The 26,931-nt window shown below is 40.6% G+C and overlaps 1 protein-coding gene across 8 annotated transcripts in view; it reads left to right on the top strand.

The window, feature by feature from the left end:
• Nucleotides 1–15,293: 15,293 nt before the first annotated feature.
• Nucleotides 15,294–26,931, top strand: part of OXR1 (oxidation resistance 1) — a 262,270-nt gene continuing 250,632 nt past the window's right edge. For 3 of the 8 annotated variants that reach the window (XM_074553479.1, XM_074553460.1, XM_005479430.4), the window contains exon 1: nucleotides 15,295–15,542. In XM_074553479.1, the coding sequence (XP_074409580.1) occupies nucleotides 15,509–15,542 (34 nt within the window). In that variant the 5' untranslated portion in view covers nucleotides 15,295–15,508. Of the gene's footprint in view, nucleotides 15,543–15,950; nucleotides 16,133–16,305; nucleotides 16,458–26,931 lie in introns of those variants that run through there. The other 5 variants (XM_074553451.1, XM_074553426.1, XM_005479436.4 and 2 more) reach the window with 5 other exon arrangements.

Below are 26,931 nucleotides of genomic sequence, written 5' to 3'. Positions count from 1 at the left end.
AGTAAGAAAATGCTGTTTATTCCTATAGGGTTATTGTGAAGTACTGAAATACTTCACAGTAATGAAATTCCATAATGAATATCATAAATAAAAATTTCTAAAGTAACTTCCTGCAGATAGCATGTCCTATTCAGTGCAGTGCATATTGTGGTGCTTGTTTCTTTTCTGATATTTCAGAAGCAGCCCTTATTGAACACTTTAAGTTTATTATGAATTTTTCTCAATAAATTTGTGTTGACACCCTGTAAATCCTTGACTTAATTTTTCTTTATGGAATTAGTTCTAAAAGCTGTAGAATTAATTATAGCTGTCAATAAATCTGTTGTAAAATTCAACCACACATATTATTAACCATCTGAAGTGTTTCAATAGGTTTGTGACTTTCAAGAGTAATACAAAGCATGTAAATCTCTGTTAACCAATGTGCAGCATGAAAGGCTGTTAAGAATGACATTGAGAACAATATTTTCAGAGGTTTACAAAACCTATGTGTGTTAGCTTGTTCTCTACGTTTTAAGGCAGATAAATCTTCCCCTTGCCATCTGTTAGTGGGTGAGGGGATCAGGCAATGGGCCATGAATTCTTTGTACTTCAGCTACCAAACCATCTCCCCAGCCTCTTACTAACCACAAGTCATTCTGCTTCTGTGCTGCAAATATGTTACAGGCCTGAATGCAGCACAGGAAGGGGGAAACAAGTTTATGTGGCCATATTCTTTGTTCCCACCATTGAGGGCATGCTGCATCCCACAGTTCTAAAACAATTTGTTAGCTTCACTGTAGGAAGTGAAGCTTTTTTTTACCTAGCAAAAAAAAAATTCCAAACTATGTAAGTGCAGAGGTACATTAAAGGTAACACTCAAAATAAATATACTCTTTCTGTCACTTACCCTCTTAGATTTGTCCTCACTCCATCACGTTTGTCTGACTCACATTCCTGTACCAGAATGGCATCTACTGACTGCACTGTATTCAAGCTCACCCAATGAACAGATTCTCTATACTCATAAATCAGTCACTGGGAAATGTTCTCTTGAGGTGTATACATCTTTAAAATACACCATGCTCCTGTGAATAATCTGATAAACTGTCATTGATTATATTCAGGGGAATATGTTATTTGAGACAATATGGCCACCTAGTCCTTGTGAAAACCATCATCTTCCTTTCCAGAAACAGGGAAGAGTATGACAGGGAAACACAAGGAATATCTGATTTATTTTCTGGTTCCCTGAAAATCTTAAGTAGTGCTTTTTATCTTCAAATGAGTGATAGAGTAGGGGATTAACTTTGGAAATAATCTCTAATTTACCCATTGTCCATGGCCAAGAAATCTATATTGTCACAAGAATTCAGCATTACATACAAAGGAGTTAAAATTATATTTCTACTGCAGGAGTGAAGGTCATGGTGCCCTTGTGTTTCCTCACAGTTTGTTTCGTAAATGAAATTTATTCAATTGCAGCCTTGTTCTGTCCATTCCTCTCTGTATGTGTTTTTTGAAAACTTCCAATGCAAGAAAATAGCACTAGTTTAAGAAAGGTGATTTTTATGACATATCCAAGCACAATGACTAAGGAGAAAAAATGTCTATAGTGTCACTCCATGATTTACCAAATGTCAGAGAATCCAGAAATGAGAGCATAGTTAAAAATCTTGTATATGGTAGCAAATGCTTCACTCAGATCTCATTCCTTAATTCACAGTAGACATAAATCCATAGGAAATCAGGCTTTGGATTTTTCTTCAGCACTATTTGCTTGGATCACTTTGAATTTTTAAGAAAGTATATCAGAAAAGCCAAAGAACATTAGATACTTAGATCTAATGTTGGGAAAGTTGGGAAATAAATGACAAGAAAGTACTAATTTCCATTTTAATTTTGTCTAAAAAGTATAATTAATATTAAACCTCTACTCATTGTGGTCTTCACTGTTATCTATGTGTTAGATATGTGTTAGATATGTGTTATCTATACACAGTATTCAGGTCATGGTGGGATCTGAAGATTTGAGGGTAAGTAATTTCTATCACAATGAGCTGCTTTAAAGACATTGGACATCCATTCATGAAGTGCTTATTATCTGAATTTGAACAGTCCTGGAGGAAGCACTGGTGAAAAGAACTCTGGAATCACTAACTTATATTAACCGGTCATTTTAAGATTTTTTAAAATTTTGCATTTTGCCATCAGAGGAAAAATTATGGTTCCAGGGAACATTTATAAGTTTGTTTAAATATGAAAATATTACAGGAAATACCCTGAGCTTTCAACTCTAAAGCATATCTAACAAAACCGTGGGCTATAATTCAGTTTTGCAGAGGTGTTCTGAGGAAGCATCTCCTCATCATTCAACACATCACAAAAAAGAGTAAATTTGGCAAGTAGACATTCATACAGCTGTGCATCTGTACTTATGCCACCATACTCTATATCTCTTAATAGCTCCTGTGAAGACCCCACTAAATAGTAGGAGAGTGCCCCAAAGCTAATTGCATTCATCCATCATTCTCATACACCTGGGAAATGTGAACTGCCCAAACACTGCCACATCTGCCCCTTTGGCAGGTGCGAACAACAGACATGGTAACTGCCACACCCAAATGACAACCTCCGAATTTGCACTTCAAAGGAAAAATCAGGGAAGTTTTATCCGGACTCTTGCCATTATCTAACATTAAAGGTCCTTCTGGGCTTAAAGCCTTTTGCTTCACCTGTGTTTGATTCCGAAGCCATGGATAACAAACTAGCCCTGCCTCAAAATACTTTGTTTCTGTGGGATCTTTAACTCAGAGACAGCAGCTTTTGACTGCAGCATGTTTGCATCAGTTGGCTTGGGATCTACATGGGTACAGGGCAGATCTGTATGAGTCCTGGGCAGGGAATGGTTTGTGGATTGAATAGAACCCTGTGTTAGATTTATGAAGGAGAAAAAAAACCAAAATCCTTTATATATTGTGTTAGCATAGTGTAATTTTGCTTTGGTAAGAAAATACTGAGATTATTTGTTATTTTAACTAGCTCATTCTAGAAAAGAGTTCCCCATTTTAGAAAAGAGTTCACCATATGTGACAGTGTTCACAGGGGTTCTTGGATGAGGGAAGAGACGGAGATCTGACTCCATGCTTCAGAAGGCTTGATTTATTATTTTATGATATATATTACATTAAAACTATACTAAAAGAATAGAAGAAATGTTTCACCAGAAGGCTAGCTAAGCTAAGAATAGCATCAGAAAGAATGATAACAAAGCTTCTATCTTGGACAGAGAGTCCAAGGCAGCTAACTGTGATTGGCCATTAATTACAAACCAACCAACATGAGCCAATCACAGATCCACCTGTTGCATAGGAGGAAAAATCCTAAGGAAAGGATTTTTCATGAAAAGATGTCTGCGACAACCATACTGCACAGAATTACATTTTCATTAACTGTGAGGAATACAGCTCCTTCCTGATATCCCTCCCTGGAGCTTCTCATTGGTTTGCTTAAGTGGTTCCCCTCATTTGTGAACATCATCCTCAGGCTGCAAACCCTTCCCAATTATGAGCATGTAACACAGGGCTATGAACTCTGGAGGACACCTTAAGACTGAGAGTGTACAATATGGGTGTTACAGACACACACACACATTGAAATAGGCCTCAGCAGCTTAGTTGAAAACATAGAGGAAGCCCATGTTACAAAAGGAGTTTGAATTCAAATCACCAGGATGCTCCAAAATTCTGGGGTTATTATTGTTGTTTCTTTGGTTTAGTTTGGTTTGGCTTTTTTTTTTACTGTCAGTCAGCATATTCTGATCCATCTGATCAAGGCATTTTATCATTGATGTCCCATGTTCCTCAACCTGACTAGTTTTAGTTTAAAATCACTTCCAAAGTATTTGGCCACCCAGTGGGATTGTCAGAGTCCAGCTCTCACAAGAATTAATTAAACAGCAAACAGGAACAGGCCATGACAGCATATTCAGTTGGGTTACTTTCTCTTGAAGGCTGATGAGGATTTCACTTCAGTAAAGAGAACTGGACTCAATCATAATAGAATTTAAGTTTGAATTTAAGAATAGTTGGGATATAATAAACTACTTGCAGGAAGGAAAAAAAAAGAATACTCAACAGTTTCTCTGTGTGTGCTATTTTCAATCCTTTTCAGAATTCACATGTTCTTTAGAGTTGTATACATCCTTTCCTTTCCTTCACAAAGGAGCAAAAAGCAAACCAATAAATTATACCCAGAGGCAGAAAAATATAAACCCTAATGAGAGTTAGAGCCTTAAGATGAAAATGAGCAGAGATTCCAGCATGCTTTATAATTTATAGCAATGAAATTTCTGATTTACAATATTAGTATCACATATAAAATTTTAATCAAAAATTGATTTGGTTCACAATCTCTTCCCCATGTTGTCCAATCTCCCAGGAACTTAAATAATGCAATTTTTGACCAGGGCTGCCTAGAGGACAGAAACAGAGGAAATGAAAGACCTCTCCAGTCATTGGTTTCCAACCTTGGCTTTATAAGCAGACAGGTTGCACAGTCCTGTCCATGAAATTTCCTGAAACTTATTGCTTTGTCATACAAGGATCCTTTTCCCTTTTTATTGTGTATATATATATAGCTGATATTTAGTGATTTATTCCTCTACCAACATTTGCCCTCAGAGAATGATGTTGTTCTTCCTCTTGTTAATGACAGTACCTCTTGTATATTTAGGGAAAACAAAAATCTCTCCTCTCAGCCTCTGCTTTGCAAAGCTAAACAAGGTAAACTGCTCTTCCTTTTCTCACTCAGTGAACATTCCATGTTCCTGGTAAAACTTTGTAATACCTATTTCACTTTACATCAGTAATTATTGTCAAAGAGTGAGTTGGTTATATTTATGGATTTAGGTGAGGACATGCAAAAATCAGAACTAGAAAAGATCTGTTAGACCTATATTTGTAAAACTTTTCAGGTTTTTGCCCCCTGGGATTTTTCCTACTAATATGTCTTTTCTGAAATATCTCCAAAAATTATTGTTCTTCAAATAAAAGCTCAATCAAAATATATAAATCAGAAAGAAACCCATAATTTGGAGGCAATCCCCCATGATCATCAATTTACAGATAAAAATTATGTTTTGCTTTTGGAACTCACAAGTGAGCAAGGATTGAAGACAAACCTGAATAGAACTGATGTTTTTCTAAAAATTTCTATAATTTTGTATAATTTAAACATTATTTTGTCTGTAAGAGCAGAAATTATACTTCAGCCTCTCGTACAGAAGCCTTCTTTGAGTTAAAAATAAATAGTATATGATGTTTTAGGATATAAAAGAACTATAGTAACATAGGAATTTGTTTTACAAAGCCACACAAATTTTCTATCAGCCCCCTTTTGGAATTTACAACAATGTAGTTGGTAATTGTATATCACACACAATACACCCAAAAATGTAATTAAAGAGATTTCTGTCCTAAGACATATAAGGAATATGCCTTTTAAAATGCAGGCTTAATGCAACAAGAATCAGGTAGCTAAAGTTCTGTGTATTGAAAGAAGTTTGAGAGATTTACTTGTTTGACAAAGGATCTAAATGCAAATGAGCACCAAGATCAAACCACTATTAAAATAATTTCGATCTAGGCAATGTAGCAGAAATAGTGGTTAAAAGCACAGCCAAAAATATCTACAGTGACTCAGAATCTTTGAAAATTCACAATCAAAACAGCCAGTAATGTGCACCTGTGACCCTTCTACTTGTTTTTGCAAATGCTTTATCTTCATTTCTAAAACTATTTGCAAAGCAGGGCCCAAAAGCAGAAGATGCCAGAAATGTCCAGCCTGCTGAGAAACAGCAGGTTTTTGCTGTAACAGAAGCACCATCAGAGCCCCCGTTTGCACTGGCTTAAATACTGCTTAAAAATATGATTGGGGTTGTTTGCTGCCGTTTACCTCTGAATCATTCAGCAAAGAAAAGATAGTGGGGACCAGAAACCAACAGCGGCAACAAAAAGTGGTATGGACATACAGGTCTTAAGTATGTGAAAATTTATTGTGAATATTTTATCAAAAAAAAAAGGTACAGAATTAAAACCTTTAAAAGCTGGGTTCAATAAAGGAAGTACCCCTGTATTTTTCCACCTTTCTGTCCAACATGGAATTGAAAAATTCTGAACTATTTCACTTGCATAATTTTTGGTCTTATATTGAAATTTAAAAAAATAATTATCTATACATATTTTAAAGAAAAGGAAATCAGTTTCTATAATGTCAAGGTCAAATTGTGTAGCAGAGATTTTTTTCTTTTTAAAATTTCAAATAAAAAGAAACACTAGGATTTTTTTCCTAAGCATCCCCATTTCTCCCCTTTTTAAATTTAATTTGGTGTGTTCTTATGTAATTTCTATCAAAATATAGACAATTTTAATTTTTATTTACACTAGTTCAGTATTTTATGGTAGCTGGAGAATTTGCTCGTCTATTTGTTTTTCTAGTCTAGCTTCAAACAAAGCTGGAGTTGAATAAGGCATTTTCAGCAGCTGAGATATGTTTGCATTGTCTGAGATCAGCCATGTCAGTTCTGCAATCCAGTCATTCCATTTTTTACCTCCACACAGAAGTACATGGACGTCATGATGCTTCCTTCCCCAGACCAGCATGTCTGGGGGCTCCCTGATCCTAAAACACCCATTTGATTTTCAGTAGCATCAACAGCAGAACTTCCATCGCCTTGATATTTTGTCCACAAACTCCCAAGGACACCCATGACAGCTAGCAGTTGGAGTTAATGCTTCATTCTAGGTAATTTTTTCTTAAAGCTTACGCAAAACATGCAAAAGAAGTTTGGCTGGTTATGCCCAAGGTGAAATTACCAAATCTCAAGGCAACTTTTTCACAGTGATTCCATGAGTGAAGTGCTTATGGGGCTCATTCAATCAGGTATCTTCATTAATATCTCAGCAAACTCTACAATGCATGAAAGTTTCATGGTCTTTTTTGTGCCTTCCTTGCCTTATCCTCCATGCTCCTTAACATTGCTTTTGCTGGATGCCAGCCCTGCATGATGCCTGAATACAAACACTGAAATGCCACTTCAAGTACATACCCTGACCAGCTATTTTTGGGCAGCCTATATGACATTATATAACAGCACATATGCTATAGATCTAGATTTTAATTTAGCTAAAATAATTTTATCCAGTGACTTGAATTTAAATTTTGCATCTATCCTTAAACAAGCTCAGAAGTAGTTTACCTTTTGGCTTACTGCAACTCTGTATTTTTCTGCCAGAGGTAGAATATCAGGGATGACATGTAGCATTTAACAAGTGAGATTTCACATTTATTTTTCAATTGGTTCTAGTTTGCATTGTTTGTTGAGATTTATTTTAAATGGTGGCACCAGTTTTCTAGGTGGTTAAAAGCCACGCTTTCCAAAGTTTATTGAAAAATTCATAAAGCTTTATGAAACATTGTCATGTCTTTCTTTTTTAATTATATAACTAATTCTCCTTAGAGCAGTATCTGTAAAATATTGCTATTTTCAGCAAGTTTTTTTTTTTTTAATAAAGGTTACTGAAAACTTTAATTTTTCTTTATTTGTTATTGTTGATTGGTTTTTTATTAATGGCTTTTGCTTTATAAATCCACATGGAAATTGCATGGAAGGAAAATTTTTAATTAGTTCCAAAGCTGTTCCATTTCTGCTAGTTATTAAAGGCCGCCCTTTTAAAGATGATCATACCTTGATTGCTGTTAGCTTTTACAATAGAGGAATATATGGTTTCTGTGAAATCATAGATGATCTCAGCACACTTCTGGTCTTTGTACTGATTTACAGAAGACAACCAATGGCTCAGTCATGTTGGTGCACGCTGCTGGCCAGGCTCTGCTGACTACCAGAGCCTCATCTTCCTTTGTAAACAAGCATATGACTTGTTAGAGATTACTGAGGGAAAGCAAGGGACCATATTAGATTGAATATTGATCTCAAAGCATCATGCTGCACTTCTCTCTAGTTTTTAATAGCAGCATTAATAGCACACTGCTTTTACTGCTGCACTCTGAGGCAGATATTCCAGCAGCTTCCTGGAGCAGAGTACTCCACACATGCACTTCTTCTCACATTAAAAATCTCATATTCTCTGTTTATTTTGCATATGCCCTAAAATAGTTAAATAACAAAAAAGCTGTGGTTTTCTATTTCGCAGGGGCTCAGCTTGAGTAATGTTGAAGGAAGCCTGGAACTGATCTACGTTTAATTTTATTACTGAGGAGATCTATGAAAACCTTTCTGAAGCATTTAATAAATCTCCATAGTAATACAAGCCTGTGACTGTTTTTACAACACCTTGTTCAATTATTGGTTTCTTTGAAAACAAAGCAAAATAATCTCATGTATATAAATTTGTATAATGTGTGAAAGTAATGCAAGAACTGAAAAAGTTTCCTATACACTATGAGAACAACACACAAAAAATTTTACAGTAAAATATTCACTTCTAAGTTCCCAACTGCCTGATAGAACTTTCAGTTAAGAGAAGTCAAGGATGGATATTTAAATTCAATGTCTAAGGGAAAAAAATCTTCAAAGCCCATAAAGGGCATAAGAAGTAGACTACTTCAGATTGATTGGGAGAAAAATATTGATTACAGTAAAGAAAATGTCTGAGATGATTGTCAACAAATTTCAAATGCTGGAAATGCTGAACTTACTCTGAATAAAAACACATTCCATATTCTTCCTATATTAGTATATAAAGCTATTTTCCTTTCACTTTCATGAGGAATTAATATGAAATTTGTTGTTTGAAATCCGGCTATGTTTTGAGTTATTTCTTCTAACAATTCTATTTCTTACATACAAAACCTTTCTGCAACAGAGAATATAGACCTGTTCACTGGGCAACACTTGCATTGGTGTCAGTGCATTGTTTGTGTAGCAATGGCAGGATGAATCCTTACAGCTGTGCTCTTATCAAACTCCTCTATCAGGAGGCCATAGAAAATCTGTTGGTTGTCACTGCTTTTCTCTCATGGACCAAAAACTGCTGCTCTGAGCTGTTAGCAACAAAAATGGATGTTTGACATGATCAGGGAAGGAGAAAGCATACCATAAAGACAATGAATTACAGAAGGATGTATTTCCAAGGATTTCCAACCACTCAAGTCCACTGGCCATTTCTTATGGAGCATATGGTAGCAAAACCCCTTGGGTGCTAAATGGGAGTAACAGTCATTGATAACAGCCACCAATTATCAAGAATTATGGGATATGGTTAGACCCTTCTATAGAAATCTTCTGAATAGCTCCTGCAAGGTATCTGTGTATTCAGGACATAGATGGGAGATAGGATTTTGGCCACTGTGAATTCCAGTTCCTTCCAGGGAAGGCTATTTATAGCAAGCCTCCAAAGGCTTAATGCCTAATGAATATTAATAGTGGAAGTAGGAATTTTTATATAACATCTTGGTTTACCAAACATAAAGAAAGATTTTGTTGCATAACCCTTAAATTCTAAAAAACAGCATCACACCATCAGCTACCTGCAGAGTTAACAGAGATCACTCTCATGGTTCAAAGCATGGATATGATCCATCCTGGGGATCACACATAATTTGCTACAACTGATTTTATCATAGGTATTATCTAGCCCAGCATACAGCCCCAGCAGTAACAGAAGGAGACACTCTTAGAAGACAGTATATAAGACTAAAATTTTGAAGTCTGTTCCCCTAGCACTGCCCTAGAATTCACAGTCCTTGGGTTCCAAGTAGTGAAGGCACTCCCTGGCCTTTCACACATATATTGCCTATGGGTTTTGCTGATCCTTTTTTGGGCCTGCTGGTCTGCCTACAGAGCTTCTTGGGGTTATACATTCCAGAAGATCACTGTCCAGGCGAGGGGGTGAAAGTGCTTTCTTTCATCAGTGTTTCAGTATTTTCACTGAGTTTATGCAGTACTGTGGGATTTGGTGAAAAATCATTCTCATCCACTTTTCGTCTTATGTACTGCTTTCACAGCTTTGTAAATCCCAGCCACATGGCCCTTCATGCTTCTCTTCACATGGAAGAATCCCAACCATTTCACTCTCCCCTCACAAGACAGTTTGCTGCTCATGCCAGTTGCTTTTCTTTTATCTTTTCCAGCTCTGTCCTTCACGGTAACAGATGAAGCCCAGCCTCCACTCCCAAGGATGCCAAACCCTTCGTTGGCTTTTTTGACCTCTGCTGTTGTGGTGTGTTGCAATATCCTGTTTTACCTTCTCCCTTCCCCCTCGCCCCTCGCTGAGTGTGCCCTGTCAATCAGGCTAACATACCAGCAAGGCGTCGTGTGATAGGTGTCCCTAGTCCCTTGAGACCCTGCCCCTTCACCTGGTTGGTGGCTCACCTGTCCCCTCCCCTTCCCCTGTCCTGAGCTTAAAATGTTAATGAGACCATGTGGCCTCCATTCTGTTAGCAGCAGTGGCCCGGTGCAGACATCTCTGTGCTCATGGAATAAACATCTGGCAACCTTCTAGCAGAATCCACTCCCTTTCTCTCCACCATCGCCAGAAGCTCTCTCTCCTGAGGTAACGGAGTCCTGACAAGCCTGGACTTGCCCCGCTGCACTCTCCCGCAGCCAAGGTATCTCTGGGGTAAAACACCGCAATGCTGCCTTTGGCCCAGCAGCGAAGGTCAGAACTGGCCCAGGCACCATCTAACTGGTTATATTGGGATTCATATTCCAATACTCTGCTACACATCAAAGTGGGAGCTCCAGAGATGGTCAACAATGACTCCAAGAGATCATTACTGAGCTGCAGCTGAAAAGTCTGAGCTCAGTAAACACTATTTAGACTATTTCCTCTAAGTCTATTATCATATGCCTTGTGAATCCTTCTCTTCCCCCTTCATTCCAGGGTATTCATGTAAATGTGTCAGTTATTCCTTATGGAAATCCCTATGTCTCTATCCCTATGTCTTATTTTCCTGTCCTAACAAAAATGTTCTTTGTTTTATGTTCTCATTCCCTCCAAAAGTGGAGGAGGGAGGGGAAAGGAGAATTATGTGCCCCACATTCATGTGCCAGAGTTCCCTGCTTTATTACTGATACCACCATTGTTATCCCCACCCTGGAATTTCTGTACTTTCAGTTTGTTGGGACCTAGTCCCCTTTCCAATCCAAGTGTAGAATGAAGCATCAGTCATCTGGTTTTATTTTGTGCTTCTTCACTCTAACCCAAAATCTCTTGCCTTGAGCACACCTTTACACATATTAATCACACAATATTTTCTGTTACTCTAAAGAACTTGTCCCATTTGGACCACAGACTGATAGCTGGATTCTCTCTGTGCATGCCTCATGTGATTCTACACCCTGGTCTGCATCAAAAGCAGCATGGCCAGCAGATCAAGGGAGGTGATTTTACCTCTCTACTTCACTCTGGTGAGAGCAGCACCTGGAGTACTTCATCCAGTTCTGGATGCAACATAAACAGTATGTGGATGCCTTGGACTGAATCCAGAGAAGTGCTACAAAGGGGATCAGAAGGCTGGAGTACTTCTTCTCTGAAGACAGGCTGAGAGTGTTGAGATTGTTCAGCCTGGAGAAGAAAAAGCTCTAGGGAGAATTTAGGGCAACCTGCCAGTACCTAAAACAGGGCCCGCAAGAGTGTTGGGGAGGGTCTTTACAGGGGTAGGTAAGGAAGAGATTTAACTGAAAGAGAATGGGTTTTAGATTAGATATTAGGAAGAAATTTTTCCTTCTGAGAGTGATGAGGCACTGAAACAAGCTGCCCAGAGAAACTGTGTGCATGGCCCATTACTGAGAGTGTAAGAGAGGCCAGGCTGGAGGGAGCTTTGAGCAACCTGGTGTAGTTGAAGGTGTCCCTGGCCCATGGCAGCTGGATTGAACTGGATGACCTTCTAGGTGCCTTCGAACTTATCCCATTCTATGATTCTATGATCAGTCTATGATACTCAAACATCCAAGTTGTATCCCTTGAAAATAAGCTTTGTCCTGTAAGCAAAGGAAAAAAAAGAGGAATATTCTTTCCACTGCACAGGAAGCTTGGGTACTCCACTATGTGGAAAAATTCCCTAGGACAATTCACTCAAAAGATAAGGATGCTAGAATGTACCTTTGAGCTATACAAGGAGACAGCAGAGAATCTGAATATTGCTGTCAAGGAGAAGGGTGAAAACAACACTGAGAGGAGACAGCTGGGAGGGCTGAGGTGAAAGTCTGAGCACCAGAAGCAATCAGTGGTATGTCAGAGCCTTAGCTCATCAGCAATATGGAATTATAGGGGATGTATTTGACAAATACAGACTCACTAGAGCATCCTCAAGCAATATGAAGAGAGATTGATAGAGCGCTGTGCTTTGCATGGAGTGCAAAGCTGCACATTTTCTGAGCAATGAGGAATTGGTCCCCTTCTGTCTCATGGGACACAGCAGCACAGCAGATATTTAAATCTTTGCTGCTGCATAGGAACAAGATGCAACTCTATGGATATTTCTGCTGAGCAAAACTTGAAGAAGAAAAGAACAGCTTTCAATATTCAGATGGGTGTCTACATCTAAATATAGTAAATATAGTTCACTGGCTGGTACAGCAGATGCAGCCATCACTTACTTGCTAATGTCCAACCTGATAATCTGCATCTGGGTGATTATGGTCTTGTGAAAGCTGGAACTTGCTATCTTAGGCTTTATATGTGTGTATATATATATGTGTGTATATATATATATGAAAATTTCATGCCATTTACAACACTGTCGTTTGAGTGAGGAAAATCCATAAATGTTTGTCTCTTGTTGTGAAAAGGAACTATATTTGATAAGTTCTAAAGAGATTCCTTATAAACAAAGAGAAGTGTGAGAGTTATAGTACAATTACCCATATGTGATAGATATGAGCAGAATGATAATACAGACTGCAGAAAAATCCATGTTTTCTTTGCCAGTATTTTAAGATTTGTTCTCATGATGAACAGTGTTCTGAACTCCCTAGACAGTAAGAATCCCCAGCTGGAAGCTACTCTCCTGAAACTCAGGACATCTTTCAGGCTCCTGATTTACCCAGATCTGTATGCTGGTAAAGGTGCAAACTGTTCCAGGAAATTCTGCTGCCTACTGCTCCTGCAGAGATCCAGATGCAGCCAGAAATACATTATCCCACTGTTATCCCAAATCTGAGTCTGCATTCAGAAGACTGCCTTTTCTATTTGCCCTGCTGTCTATCTCAAGATCAATAGCTTCAGCTGAAAGAATTACATAACTCCCCCCCTCACTTTGTACAGTTATGCCTCCTGCATAGCTTACAACTTTTTATAATACATGGTGTACTGGTGGCAGGACTAGAGAATATAGTGTGTCTCATGTCTTAGTAGTACAGAGAATGAGAAGAATGAGGAGAATTAGTGAACATGTGTAGTGGGCTGACCCTGGCTGGATGCCAGGCACCCACTAAAGCCACTCTCTCACTCCCCTCAGCAGCTAGACAAGGAAGATATATATATATATATATATACACACACAGATATATATAGGGGTTCATGGGTTAAGGACTGGGAGAGATCCCTTATCAAATACCATCATGGGGAGAACAGGCTCGAGTTAGAGACATTAATTGAATTTATTGCTAACAAAATCAGAACAGGATGATGACAAGTAAAATAAAACCTTGAAAACATCTTCTCCTCACCCCTTCCTAGATCTACCTCATCCCCTAGCAGCTCAAGGAGGCAGGAATGGGGTCAGTTCATCACCTGGGGCTTCTCGTGCTGCTCAGGGAGAAGAGGGGTGTCCCTCTCACAGGAGACAGTTCTCCATGAACCTCTCCAAAGTGAGTCCATGGGAGCAGCAGCTCTTTGTGAACAGCTGCAGGGTGAGTCCATCCCATGGGCAGCTGTGCTCCCAGCACTGCTGCAGTGTGGGTCACCCTGCCATGGGTGCAGCCCTCCAAGGACAGCTGCTCCAGCCTGGGGGCAGGGCCCCTCTGCCCTGGCTCTTCCACAGGGCCACAGCCTCCTCCAGGCATCCACAGCTCCAGTGTGGGTCTCATCCACAGCTGTGGGTGGACCTCTGCATCCCTTTGGACCACAACAGGCTGCAGGGCGCAGTTGCCTCACAGTAGTCTGCAGAGGAATCTCAGCTTCCATAAGACTGGAGCACCTTCTTTCCCTCCTTCTCCATTGACCTTGGTCTCCAGAGTTATTCCTCATATACTCTAACTCTGCTCTGCTCTGGACACAATTACAGCTGCCAGTCTTTGTTAAATGTCTTCCTAGATCTGTTATCACAGAGTAATTAGCAGCATTTCTAATTGGCCCAGCCGTGGCCAGTGGCACGGTGCATCTTTGGAGCCATCAGGGATGGGCTCAGTCGGACACGGAGGAAGCTGCCAGCTGCTTCCCACAGAAGCCACCCCTGCACCTCCCCACCTTCTGCATGCCCCCTCCCCCCACTTCCTGCATACGAAAGCTTGGCTTTAAAAACCCAACACAACCTGATTCACTCCCTTTTTAATACTATAATCTTTGTGACGTCATCTTCAGTATCTCCAAGTACTGCAGTAGTTACCTACACAATCTTGTCTAATAATCTATGCCATTGTATGTCAGTCTGCAAGGGAAATTGCTTCCTTGCTCTCACTTTATTTGACAGCACTGACAAGTAACACTTCCTTTCCTGATTATACCCACCTACGTGTGACTGAGGGGTTTTTTCTGCAGTAGTTTTTGCTGAAGGCTGTGTTAGATTTCTGATGAAGATAAACTTCAAGTGATCTCTCATGTCTAATGAAATAAATGAAAAATTTTGAATGTGGTCTTGAGTGTACATACTATTGTACATTATGTCATCAGAATAGCAGATTATCATGATGCAGATGTTGTCTGATATTTTTTCTTAGCAGTAGTTTAGTAATTTTTAAAGATGCCCTTATTTTGTGTGTGTGTGTGTGTGTGCAATAGCCATTTTCTGTATCCATAAAAGCAGAATTCAGTAATACCTCTGAACTTCTGCTAGGGGAATATAATTTTAGACTCTCTAGTATCTATATAAATCTAAAACAATGTGGTGCTATTATGTTTATTCTTGTCGGCCTTTTAGGAAGGTAGAGAATGATAAGCCACGGCTAAAAAACCCCATCAGAAATTCCCATTCACAAATACTTAGGTGGCTTTCAATTTCAACAGCTCTCAGTTTTGAAACATAGCAGTGTCAGTGAGAGGTGATCATGTAATTTCTGTTGCCGCAGAGATCTTCCAGCCTAGAAAATTATATTTAGGAGGGCTGTTCTTCACGCTTTTCGCCTCGGACCTACCACATTCTCATCTGACTGCTCTGAGCTTCATGGGAGAGCTCCCGAGTGTTTGTCACTCCCCAAGCCTCGTCCGCATAATCTAACGCCTCGGAGCAGGATGGAGATGTCTCCAGAGAAACGCCGCATGAAAACGCCGCTCGGCATCCTGTCCCTCACTGAGTAGAACTCATTTCTGAAGCTGCTGCTTCACGGGGTGGCCTGGCCCAGAGATAAATGGCCCGGTCCGAGATACGCTCCTGGCCCCGAGGTAAATGGCCCGGCGCTGGGGTGAAGGGGGCAGAGCCCGGCAGCTGCCCCGCCGGATGCTCCCAGAGCCCTCCCGGCGCCCTGCGCACCCCTGAGCGCTCCGGCGGCCGCAGCCGAGGGCACCGCAGCTCTCCCGCCGCAAAGGCGCGGGCAGGACGCGGCGGCGCGGGCATTGCGGGCAGCGCGGGATGCCGGCAGCGCCCCGCTCGCAGAGCCTCTCCTGCGCTGGCTCCGCGGTGAGAGCCCCGCGGCAGCGCAGGCCCCGGCTGCAGAGCCTCTGCTCCGGCTCCGGGGGAAGCGCCGTGCGGCGGGAGGAGGCGCCGCTCGCCCGGGGCTGCGGGGAGCGCGGCGGCCGCCGCCCCTTTAAGCCCCAGCTGTTCGTTTCTGCGGTGCCTATTTTTAGCGCGTCCTCTTGGTAGCATCCAGCTCTGCCCCCTCTCTCTCCGCGCTCCCCCGTCCCCCCGGTGGTAGGTTCCGCACGGCGGGGGGACTGAGCATGTCCGAAGGCGCTCGGCAGCGGCCGCCGCGCCGGGGCTGCGCTCGCTCGCAGCGCGGGAAGGAGGGCGCGGGTGCCGCCGCCGCCGCCCGCAAGTAAGTTTGTCCGCGGGCGCGGTGCCGGCGCGGGCGGCGGGCGAGGGGCAGCAGCCGCCGCATTGGTGCCGCCTCCGCGCCGCAGGGGCGGCCCGGGGCAGGGGTTCGGCTTCGGCGTCCCCCGCCCCTGGAGGCTGGCGCCGGGCGGGATGCGCGGCGGGACCGGCTGCACCTGTGCGCCTCGGTGCGCGCCTCGGGGCGGCCGCAATTTCTCCGCTGCCCTCCCCCGGGTCAGCGGTTCGCGGCCTGGCCCGGCTCGGCTCGGCTCGGCCAGGCGGGTCCGTGCCGCACGGGTCGGCGGAGGCAGAGCGCGTCTGTCCCCTCGGTGCGTGTGCGGGCGGGGACGGCCCGAGCGCGGCGCGGCGCGGTGCGCTCCGAGCGCGGTGCTGTGCGGTGGCTCCGAGCGCGGTGCGCTCCGAGCGCGGTGCGCTGCGGTGCGGTGCGGTGCGGTGCGCTCGGAGCGCGGTGCGCGGCTGCGAGCGGCACCGGGAGAGGCGGGCGGCTCTGCTGGCCCCGCGGAGAGGGAGCGATGCGAAAATACCGGGAGAGTGTCGGCGCAGGCAGCGCGCCCTGAGAGTCAGCGAGGCTGCGGTGTTCAAAGGAGTTTCTGATTTAACAGATGATGCCGCAGGAAAGAAACAGTTTGCGGAGAGAAACTGTAACGACACAGGTTTTTCGCTCTCTCGTGTGATAATTTATTCTAGTTGTTCTTTCAGTTTAGAAGAGGTACCGTGTTTTAACTTATTGTCAGTAACCAACAAATACCGAAGTATGCCCCGAGATTTTTGCCTCTGAAAATGGGATTTTTATATTAATTTTAAAAATGCTTGATTTGTTGTTCAGTTCACGTGTAAATGGGTTTAACGCTGCGTGTTCCTAGTACTAGGGAATGTAAAGTTTTTCACTTAACGTTGAAAGCGGCATGGTTTAGGTAGTTTCTTTTCCTGTGCTCTAAACCGAGGAAAGGTTTCAGAAGCTGCTTCTCTATTCAAAGGAAGTTTTTTGATGTTTGCAAAGTTGTATTAAGATAGTTTTCTAATTAAAATCATAATAGGGGAAGGGGAATTTGAGGCGCTTAGCGTGTCACTGGTGGAAGAATTGGGCTGAGAGCCAGTAAGATGTTCTTGGTGGACAGCCTGTTTTAATTTTTATTTGGCTATGTCTGTAGGTGTTGTCAGTCTAATGACCCGACATTTAACATTTTTAAGCCATGCTTATCTTTGCACAATGACTTAGATTTGGTGTAGTACTCAGACATGAATATTCATATAAGCTTAAATGTCTGTATGCTAAGCCTCTTCAGAATTTAGGTGCCTTTAAAAATAGTTACAGACGCAGAAGATGCCATTGCTACTGTGTATATACTTGAGTCTTTTAATTAGCTCTATGCAGTGGAGACGGGAAGGCTGCTGGATTCCGTACCTCTGCAACTCCTCAACTTTTCCCTTCTCCCAAATGAAACTCCCTCGCCTCCGCCCGCCGAGGCAGCGCTCACGGAGAGTAACAATTGATCCGTGGGTTTCTGAAAGCCAGTTTGCATGATTTGGCTCTAGTTTGTGCGCAAATAAACTGCTGTCCTGTCAGTTCCATTTTTAAGAGTATGCAATAATGGGGGAAAATGGAATTCTTGAGTTGATGCTTTTTGCCTTCTGTAAAAGACCACAGGAAAATGCAGCAGGAAAGAACTGCCTATGTTGACAGCATAGTGATAAATAAGAAGGGAAATTCTTGTGCATGGCAACCTGCCATTTTTCTCATGTGATTAGATTTTATTTGAAATAATACCCTGTATTTTAAAGAATAAATTTATTTAAAATATGAGAAATAGTCAAAGTTGGAACTTTAAAAATGCCTTTCCTTATGTTGCTGGAGTAATAATTTGTTTAATTATTTGGATTGTATTTTACTGTTAGGATGTTTTAGTACTATTTATTTTAGTTCCAGAGCTCATACATATTGATAGAATTATTTCAGCATCCCAACCAGATAAGGATTCTTTGATAGTCAAGCAAATGCTAATAGAGCATATAAGGATATCCTTAAAATATATGCTGTGAATTATAATTTCTGTTCAGTCTCAGTTGATTATTTTTTCTTGTCCAGGTTTGAGCCCAACTAGTGGAGATGAGAAAATTGTTACAGTAACAGTGGGTTACATATTAGTTGTTTGAGAATGTCTAGTTAGCAGCTGCAGTGTTTGCATAGCTATGTTTCCCTTTAAGCAGAAAAAAAAAAGGTAACTAATCTTCTTTCACAGTGCATATCTTTCTTTCTGTTAAGACTTTTTCTCCACTGTTTGCTTAATCTAAAGAAATATCTTCCATGGGTTTGTTTGTTTTAAAAGTGTGTCGTCTTGCATTGTAGGAAATATACATACTCCTCCTGGACTTTGGGGGAATAATAGAACTATTAAAAGAAATGCAAAACCACTTTTTAAAAGTTGAATTTCATTTAAAAACTATACCCCCCTTGGTCCTCCCTGCACCCCACCCCCCACATCCCCAAACCCTGATAATAATGACTTTTTTTTTTTTTTTTTTAATAGGGACGTGATGATTATTTAAGTCTGGTAGAAGAAGGCAGTAGTCTAGGATTGTCAGCACTAATGATCATGTGTTAATTCACAAGCCCTTTGAGCACTTGTTTTTGTTGATGAGCTACTGTGACTTATTTCTTATTCACCCTTCCGTGAGTTGCTGTTGTTTCTTAAGTTACTGTAGCAAAAAACATTAAACTAAGCATACTATTGAAACATATGGGAGGTGACAACCTCTCAGAAGCAAACAGTTGCTGCTGGCGAGCCTGGTCGGGTGTCAGATTAGCACAAGATTGTTACATGATTGTGGATGGTTTAGCTCGGGAGATACTGATACTTTTGTTTAGTAAAGCCGTTTACTTGAACGTGGGATATGGCTTCCTTGTTCATTGCAGCAGATATTTGTTAAATAGGGTGTCTCTGGTGTGTGAGCTGTTGCCATCAGAGGCAGAAGGAGCATTTTGAAATAGGCAAGGAATTGTGAGTTTTGAAGTCCATGCGGAATACCTTCAGGTGTTCAAACAGACATTGCTCTCTTAATATCATCATCAGGGGTATTTTGTGCCTGGGCCAGATGCTTGTGTGGCTCCTGCAGCAGTGAGCTGTAAATTACCCTGCTATTCCAGCATCTGCTCCAACAAGATTTACTGAAGATTAGATACAGATACAGAGAAGGTAGCTCCTGAATATCTCATGATGTGTCATACACTTTAAGACAGGAAGTTATTTGATCTGCAGGTTACAATCTTTCAGATGGATCAGAGGCCCCTGTCACAGAAAAACCTTATCTGTGGCTGCAGCAGTTCAGGTAGTCAGTTCCTCCTGAACATAAAGCTACTGCTTGTATCCCTCAACTACACATTGAAGCAAGTGATGACCTCCCGCCTTCTTACATTACTCTGGCAAAACAGGGATCTAAGACATATTCAATTTGTTGTTGTTGTTATTCTACTGCCTACTAATAGGGTGAAATGAGAGAGAGAAGTAGGGGGGAAATCATAAACCTGTGTCAGTCTTCCATCCATGTTCCACAGAAATTATACTGAGAGCTAATTGGAGGTTTGTTTCCCTAACTCTTAAATGTCATGAGGACCATGAGCCCCATTTTGTTACTCCTTTAATACATTTATTAACTTTGCTATTTGATGACTGAGAAGTCATCAGAGGGGTGTTTGACATGGGAGCAAAGGGAAGACAGAGAGAACAGCTACAAGCTGGATGTGTGTTATAGAGGAGTTCTCAGCACAGCAGGAACACAGAGCAAAAACACTGCCTGTCACAAAGACAAGGATTGGACTTTCTTTGGGGCCAATGTGTAATGTCTTGCCCATATAGCACAGGGATGGTAACATGAGGGGGAAAAATGGGATTGTATGAGTTCCTCCATTAAGAACTTGAGAATATGAAAGGTGTATCAGTCTTTTTTTTTTTTTTTTTTCTGGAGCTGGTTGTTTTCAGGCTTAGAGTGATAATCTAAATCAATTTATGTATTTCTGGTGAGCTTTTATTCTTATCCCAAATCCTTATGATTTGGGTCCTATTCATTACCCTCCTCCACCCCCAGGTGTAATAGTGGGTCAACTTTGGTAGCCTGACTGATTTGAAAAAGAGAATTAAACTTAACATTTTTGAAGGAATGAGGAGATTTCCCCAGGACAACTGTGGGCATTGTAAAACTTGAAGGGACCTTGAGGGACTTGAAGTGACTTGATGAGACTTACCACTTAGAAAAAAATATTTTTAATTTAATGTTTTGGAGTAAATCCCTCTCAACACTTGTGTGTCCATTGTGCACTTTCCAGTTATTAATTAGCCCAAGTTTTTGCTATTATAAACTAATTTTTAGGCTAGTGGTGTTTTTATTCAACTTCCAGCTATCAGGTCTGGCTATTTGCCTGTTCAAAGAGCTAGATACTGTCCAATTTTTTAATAGGAAAATATGTATCAATTGATGAAGGCCTCTTAATAAGACTGAGTTCATCAAATCTTTTGCTCTTTATGTATTTTCACTCCTGTTTTCTTTTTGTGTCTGGTCAGTTAGACTGTTTTCTGTCTCTTGGAAGCTGTGCACCTACTGTGCCCTGGATGAAAATGCTTTTCCTAATGTGCAGTAACTTTGCACACAAATTAAATGGTAAGGGCAAGATAAAGTCAGGGCCCTAATAGGAAGGAGAGACTGTAAAGAAAGCTCTGATGGTGAAGTAGGTACAGGTTGTCTTATCCTTTGCTGAGAAATCTATCAGTGGTCAACAGTGAAAGATGAATGAAAGGAATTTTGAACACTTAGCAGAGCTTAACAGACCTTAGCAAAAGCAAGACCATTTCTGTGGAAGATGGGAACTTTGTTAGGCTGTGAATGGGAGCCTTAGATGTGCAAGATCCAGTGCTGCACTTTACACGTTATTCAGTCATCAGTGACCAAAGACTGACACTTTGAGTCAGCCTGGGACATGCACCCTTTGCATCCCTGTGAAGAACAGTTGACATATTTGCAATCATGGATATAAAATATTTCTTACTGACCGTGTAAAACAATGCTGCAGCAGTTCTGTCTCAAACCTGGGATGACTCTGGAAATATTACCTGTTGAAAGTGTTGGCGCCTGGTTTGTTCAGTTGATACCATTTGTATCCACTTCTGTTCTGGAAGGCATTGTCACAGCCATCAGGATAGATTACTAGAATCCATCCTGTCTGTCTTCAGTGGGTGATCTCACCCACTCAAGCACCAAATTTGGAGAAAAAATATGCAACGTGAACACGTAGCTTGGCTGCTTAAATGTTATGCTTCTTCTTTCCAGACATTATGTATACAATTCTCATTCATTTCACTGTGAACTTGACTTGTGGAAACAGAAAAGAATTGTCTGCCTCCTGTGTTCCTTCATATAAAATGCTTTTGGGACACATAGATATGAAACAAATTTTATAGGTAAGACATAGTTCAACTGAAGCACTTACATGGGTAAATAGTATCCAGAAATCTTTACATAAGCTTTATATATGACATGCATACAAAGATAAGACTTTGATACTGTAGTCAGAACTGTGTTTTTCTCCAGAGCATAACACAACCAGATTCCATGAAGATACTTCCTAAAATAATTGTGAATACAATATTAGATATTCCTAATCTAACCATAGCTATATAAAACCTTAGTAATAAATAATATTTCATAAATATTACAGAGCACACTAAAAGTGTTAGTATTTATAGTCACTGTAGTGCAACTAGATCCACTTGCAAGTCTTCTTTATGTTTCCTTTCTGATTTTAAATTATTAATACTGTTCTATTTCAGAAATTGATATTTGTACACTGTTGATGTAAATCCAATCTATTCAGTCATGTGAATCTTTGACAGTTGAATTCCAAGTGGTCTTGTGCGTTTTGTTGCACAAAAAAGCCAAGGTATCCATGTTGTTTATGAAAGGATATTCCAAGGTGATTGATCAATTAATATTACATCTTTTGAGGCTTCTGGAAAGAGAAACTGTAACAGTTTTTAAATCCCCTTTAGAAAAGGAAGCAACTCTTATCCAGGACTACAAGAAGCAATTGCAAGACAAAAGGATGCAATGGGAAGCAAAATTCTGGCTTTAATTCTCTATTGGGATCTTATTGTTAGTGTCTTTGGGTTTTTAGAAATTTTCTCTGGGATTACTTTTATTTTTTGTTTTTTTTCATTTTTCCTGGAGTGACTATAAACACTAACTGTGGTGAAATATTATAGCCATAGGAATAATGCTAACTCATTAGTAGTCAATCTCACTTCTACGTGAAAGCTCAATTCCCTTGTTGTACTTTCTGCTTGAATAGTTTTCAAAGAACCACTCTAATTTTATTTGTGGACTTAAACTACTGATAGAATTCCCACTCATACCTTCTGTTGCCATCCCTATATCACCATGGCAAAAATAAATTGTGTCCTTCTTTGCATGCAGATTCCATATGCCAGAAAGGATGATAGTGGCAGGAATTGGCTGGTCCATGTGGAATGCTTGACTGTGAAACTTTCCATATGCAAACTGTTATATCTCCTTTTTCTTTTTCCTTCTTCTTTTTTTGTTTTTCACTGAGGTCTGCCTCACCTGAAATCTTACATACCTGAGTCTGTGCTCCACTGAGAAGTTTTATCTGAAGAAATGAGAAACTTAGACACCTCTAAAATGGGAACAGTTGAATAGCTAAGTGTAAGAAATTGTAAGGAATGTTTAGAGGTGGCATTAACTGAAGTGGCAGTAACATCTGTACAATGAAGATAGCACAGCATAGCATGATGTGAAAAGATAAATTCATTAATGTTGGTGAAATACTCTGATGCAGTAGTGATGATCACCTTGGAGAGGCTCACGAGGAAATTGATACTTCTGGCATCCTAGCAGAGCTTAACTAGAGTTCCCTAAGGCTATAGACTGAACAGCTCTGGTCAGACTAGACACCAAATACCTTCTCTGCTTACTCAGTAAATGGTGCTGTCTGAGTGTTGTGGAAACAAGTGCAGTGCTCTGTGAAGACATAGCTGAACATCGTGTGAAGCTGTTAATCTCTCCTTTTGGAGAAGATTGTTTAGACTCTTGGTGACCTGTGGTTCTTAACTGTGTTGGAAATAGCAGCCACAGTATGAGGTGTTGGTTCCTACTGAAGTCCCCATCAAACTACAACCAACTTTTTGAACTGGGGGAGAAAAGCTCCTTGTGCTGATGATGTGACTGTGAAAGAAGAGATCTGTGTAACTCTGCATAGTCATTAGTGAGGGTAAGTAATACAGACAGCAGCAAATAAGGCAGAATTAAGATACAAATGGTCCTGATTTTGGTAAATGTGATACTTTTCCTTACACTCCATAAAGGAAATGTCATCAAAATCATGTTATATGTCTGCTGGAACTCTAGTACATGTGTACATGATATCCACCAGCACTAGCAGAGGTCTGCAAAGTGGTCAAACCCAGTGATGGAAGCAGTGATTGTTGTTGCCTAGGTGGAGGAGCAGCATGGCTGGGTGGAGTTTGCAATGTTTGGAATGAAATGCAACCAGACATTACAGGTAGGTATCTTAAAGATGATCTAGTTCCAACCCCCCTGCCATAGGCACATCTCCCACTAGACCAGGCTGCCCAGTGCCCCATCCAGCCAAGCCTTGAGCACTGCCACTGAATGGGACAGCCACAGTTCCTGTGGGCAGTCTGTGCCTGATGTTTTACTGGGACACAGGGGACAACAAATTCTCACTGCAGTTCTGTCTCAAATGTTGCAGTAAGTGTTGCAGGAAGTTTTGAGCAAGGCTTAGATTATTCCTAGATATAAAACTTGACCTCAATGAAGCTTTAAAGGGAAGGTATTGCAGATATAGTAATAGTGAGAAACACCCAGAAGAGATACCCTCACCTTCCCATATGTACTTTCCCCAAGCTCCTTTACCTTTCCTTCCCCCAGATTTCCAGGTCCTGTGAGTAAGTCAGGGTAAAACTGTAGCACAGGCAGAATGCAAACTTGTTACTGCTCTTCCCAGCACGCCCTCAGTCACTTCCAACCACTTCTATTTCACAGGTACACACCTGAAGGCAGAGATTTGGAAAGATTTTGTGGCACGGGCAGTAAAAATGAATTCTCCTAATGAATTTATATGTCATCTTCTGTCACCTCCTTTGGGGAGCTTAAGATTCCAGTGGTTGGAGCCCATGGGTCTTTCTTCAACTGAAATAAAGGAAATCTTCTTGAGGAAATACGAAAATTGTCATTGATAGGGAGGAAATTGTTCCATCTCCATGATCTCTAAATTCCTGTAACTGCTAATTGCATCCTGTTTTCTACTTCCCCTTTGTAGTTATTTTAATTACAGCTCACTACAGTGAAAGTACCTTTCTGTTGCTGTCTGAGTGTATCCAAAAGGAACAAGAAGAAAAAAGTTATTTATTCTGCATTTTTAAAATACTCAGTCATGTTGTAGATCAGTTGTCTGGGTTTAGTTTTCGGAATGTATATCTCTATGTAAGCCAGTACATCTTTAGCTAATAGGAGGGTTTGGTTTTAATAACTTCCTCTGAGAAGCACAATAACTCAATTTTCCAAGGCTATGTAAATATTTTCCAAGTATATTAATTCACATTTGCCAAAATAAGTCAGTTTTATACCTGTGTGAGGGCAAAAGCAATGACCAATTTGCATTAATATCCATGAATTAGGTCGCGTCATGTTAAATGGAGGTTGAAACATGTTGCAGAATTTTGTTCAGGCATGGCTTATAGAAAAAAACCATGAACATATGCAGCTGGTTAAAAAGTAAAAGGCAGCTGTAAGCAGCAAATTCTCAGGCTTTTTCCTTAACAACAATAAACCATGTCCTTCAGTAAGTGATGAGAAAAATATGGTGGAATACATGGAGGCCTTGAGAATGGTAAATAACAAGTCAAAAACAGGATGAGAAAAACAAGTATTAGCCTCAACAAGAAACCACAAGTATTGGCAACAAAGGAGGGGTTGGCATGTAATCTGTAACCAATGATGAGCTCAGGTTTTGCAATATGTATAAGCTTAATTAACACTACTATAAAAGTGTGTAAGCTGGATCAATAAATCGGAGTTCGATGCTGATCAATCAGGATGTGGTTGTCTCCCTTCACCTTCCTCAGAAACACTGACACAGGTTGCCCAGAGAAGCTGTGGCTGTCCCATCCCTGGAAATGTTCAAGGCAAGCCTGGATGAGGCTTTGAGCAACCTGCTCTAGTGAGAGGTGCCCCTGCCCATGGCAGGAGGGTTGGAACCAGATGATCATTGAGGCCCCTTCCAACCTGAATCATTCTGTGATGATTATTAGAAGGATTTTAAAGAGTAGTCTGAAAAAAAGTGGGAATAAATGAATATAAATGGTGCCAATCTACAGAAATACAGACTGATGTGATGTGAGGCAGTGAAGCTGGTGTCAGCAGCTTGTGGTGTTCTAGGTGCTTGTACCTGACATTTTATACCTCAGTGCTTCAACAGTGGCACCATGCAAATTTCAGTGCATCCAGCATTCAGTTTCCATGCCAGGATTATATTACTCAAGTTTGTTTGGAGTTCTGGACTGTTGCAATTTTAAACCCCTAGTGTTTTGTCATGTGTCTTTGTGTAGGAAGATTCCCATTTAATACAAATTGAACTGTGATAAATTAATGATTGTGACCAACTCTGAGCTGTAGGACATCTGAATCCTGCAAATGTCTTTATGTTAAAGTTACAAGCAGTGGGCTAATTTGAAAGACAATCTTATTACATCCTCCAGACTATTCTTGGTGCATTGTTAATCATACCTCTTCTCAGGTCAAGAAAGGTAAAATGATAGTATTTTCTCCAAAGAAAACAAGCTTATCATCCATTTCTTGATTGTGGATTAGAAATGCAACATTCTTCCTGAAGGACTTGAGAATATAACCTTGTAAGAGGCTTTCTCCAACAGACATCTATTGCATCCAAGAGAAGTTAGGAGAACACAGGCAAGACTTCATTCTGGCAAATCATCACAGCTAAAGCAAGATTACTGTCATTGTTCCCTAGTATGTGAAGTTTAGAAAAAGTTTCTGTTCTTTGAAACAATAATTTTTTGTGTTACTTGTTTTGATATATTGTCTCAAGTAGGCTCTTGATGTTGAAGAGAACATAGTTGTATTGATGCATAAAATATATGTATCACTTTGGATGAAGGAAAGATTTTCTCTGTACAAATGAGCATTTGCATTTATACAATATTATTGTGTTTTAAGGTACTTGTAAGTGTGCATGACTCCTAATTATGAAAAACAACACTGAATCTGAGGCGACCATTTGGGTCAAAAATTTTCTTTGCCTATCCCAAATTATCTAGTTAGTCTGCCTGTGCATTCTTTGGCTTTTTTGAATCTTTAGTTATTATGGATACACTTTTAGTATTGCTAATTGGCTACACTAAGATTTCCTTTCTTAAAATAATGCTGATGCGGAAAAGTAGTTTCTGTGAGACCACTAGGGGAATGTTTTAAGAATGGTTGCACTTTGGGAACCTAGTCTCATAAAATAACTTGAGAATGGCTGGTTAAAGGTGAGCTACAAGGACATTTCATTTCAACCTTAAATTAAGGTATTAACTAAGAAAGCTTGTGGCAGGAAATTACAGAAACGATGGCTTAGTCTCTATGAGTACTACTACATTGAAATTCATACCTAAACTTGTACTTTTTTCTTTCTTGCATGCTATCTGTATTTGGAAGTTCTAGTTCTGATCTTTCCTATCAACAGATGTTTTT

This window comes from Zonotrichia albicollis, chromosome 1 (assembly GCF_047830755.1).
Source record: "Zonotrichia albicollis isolate bZonAlb1 chromosome 1, bZonAlb1.hap1, whole genome shotgun sequence".
In the NCBI taxonomy this organism is placed as follows: domain Eukaryota; kingdom Metazoa; phylum Chordata; class Aves; order Passeriformes; family Passerellidae; genus Zonotrichia; species Zonotrichia albicollis.
This window is presented reverse-complemented; position numbering and strand designations above follow the sequence as displayed.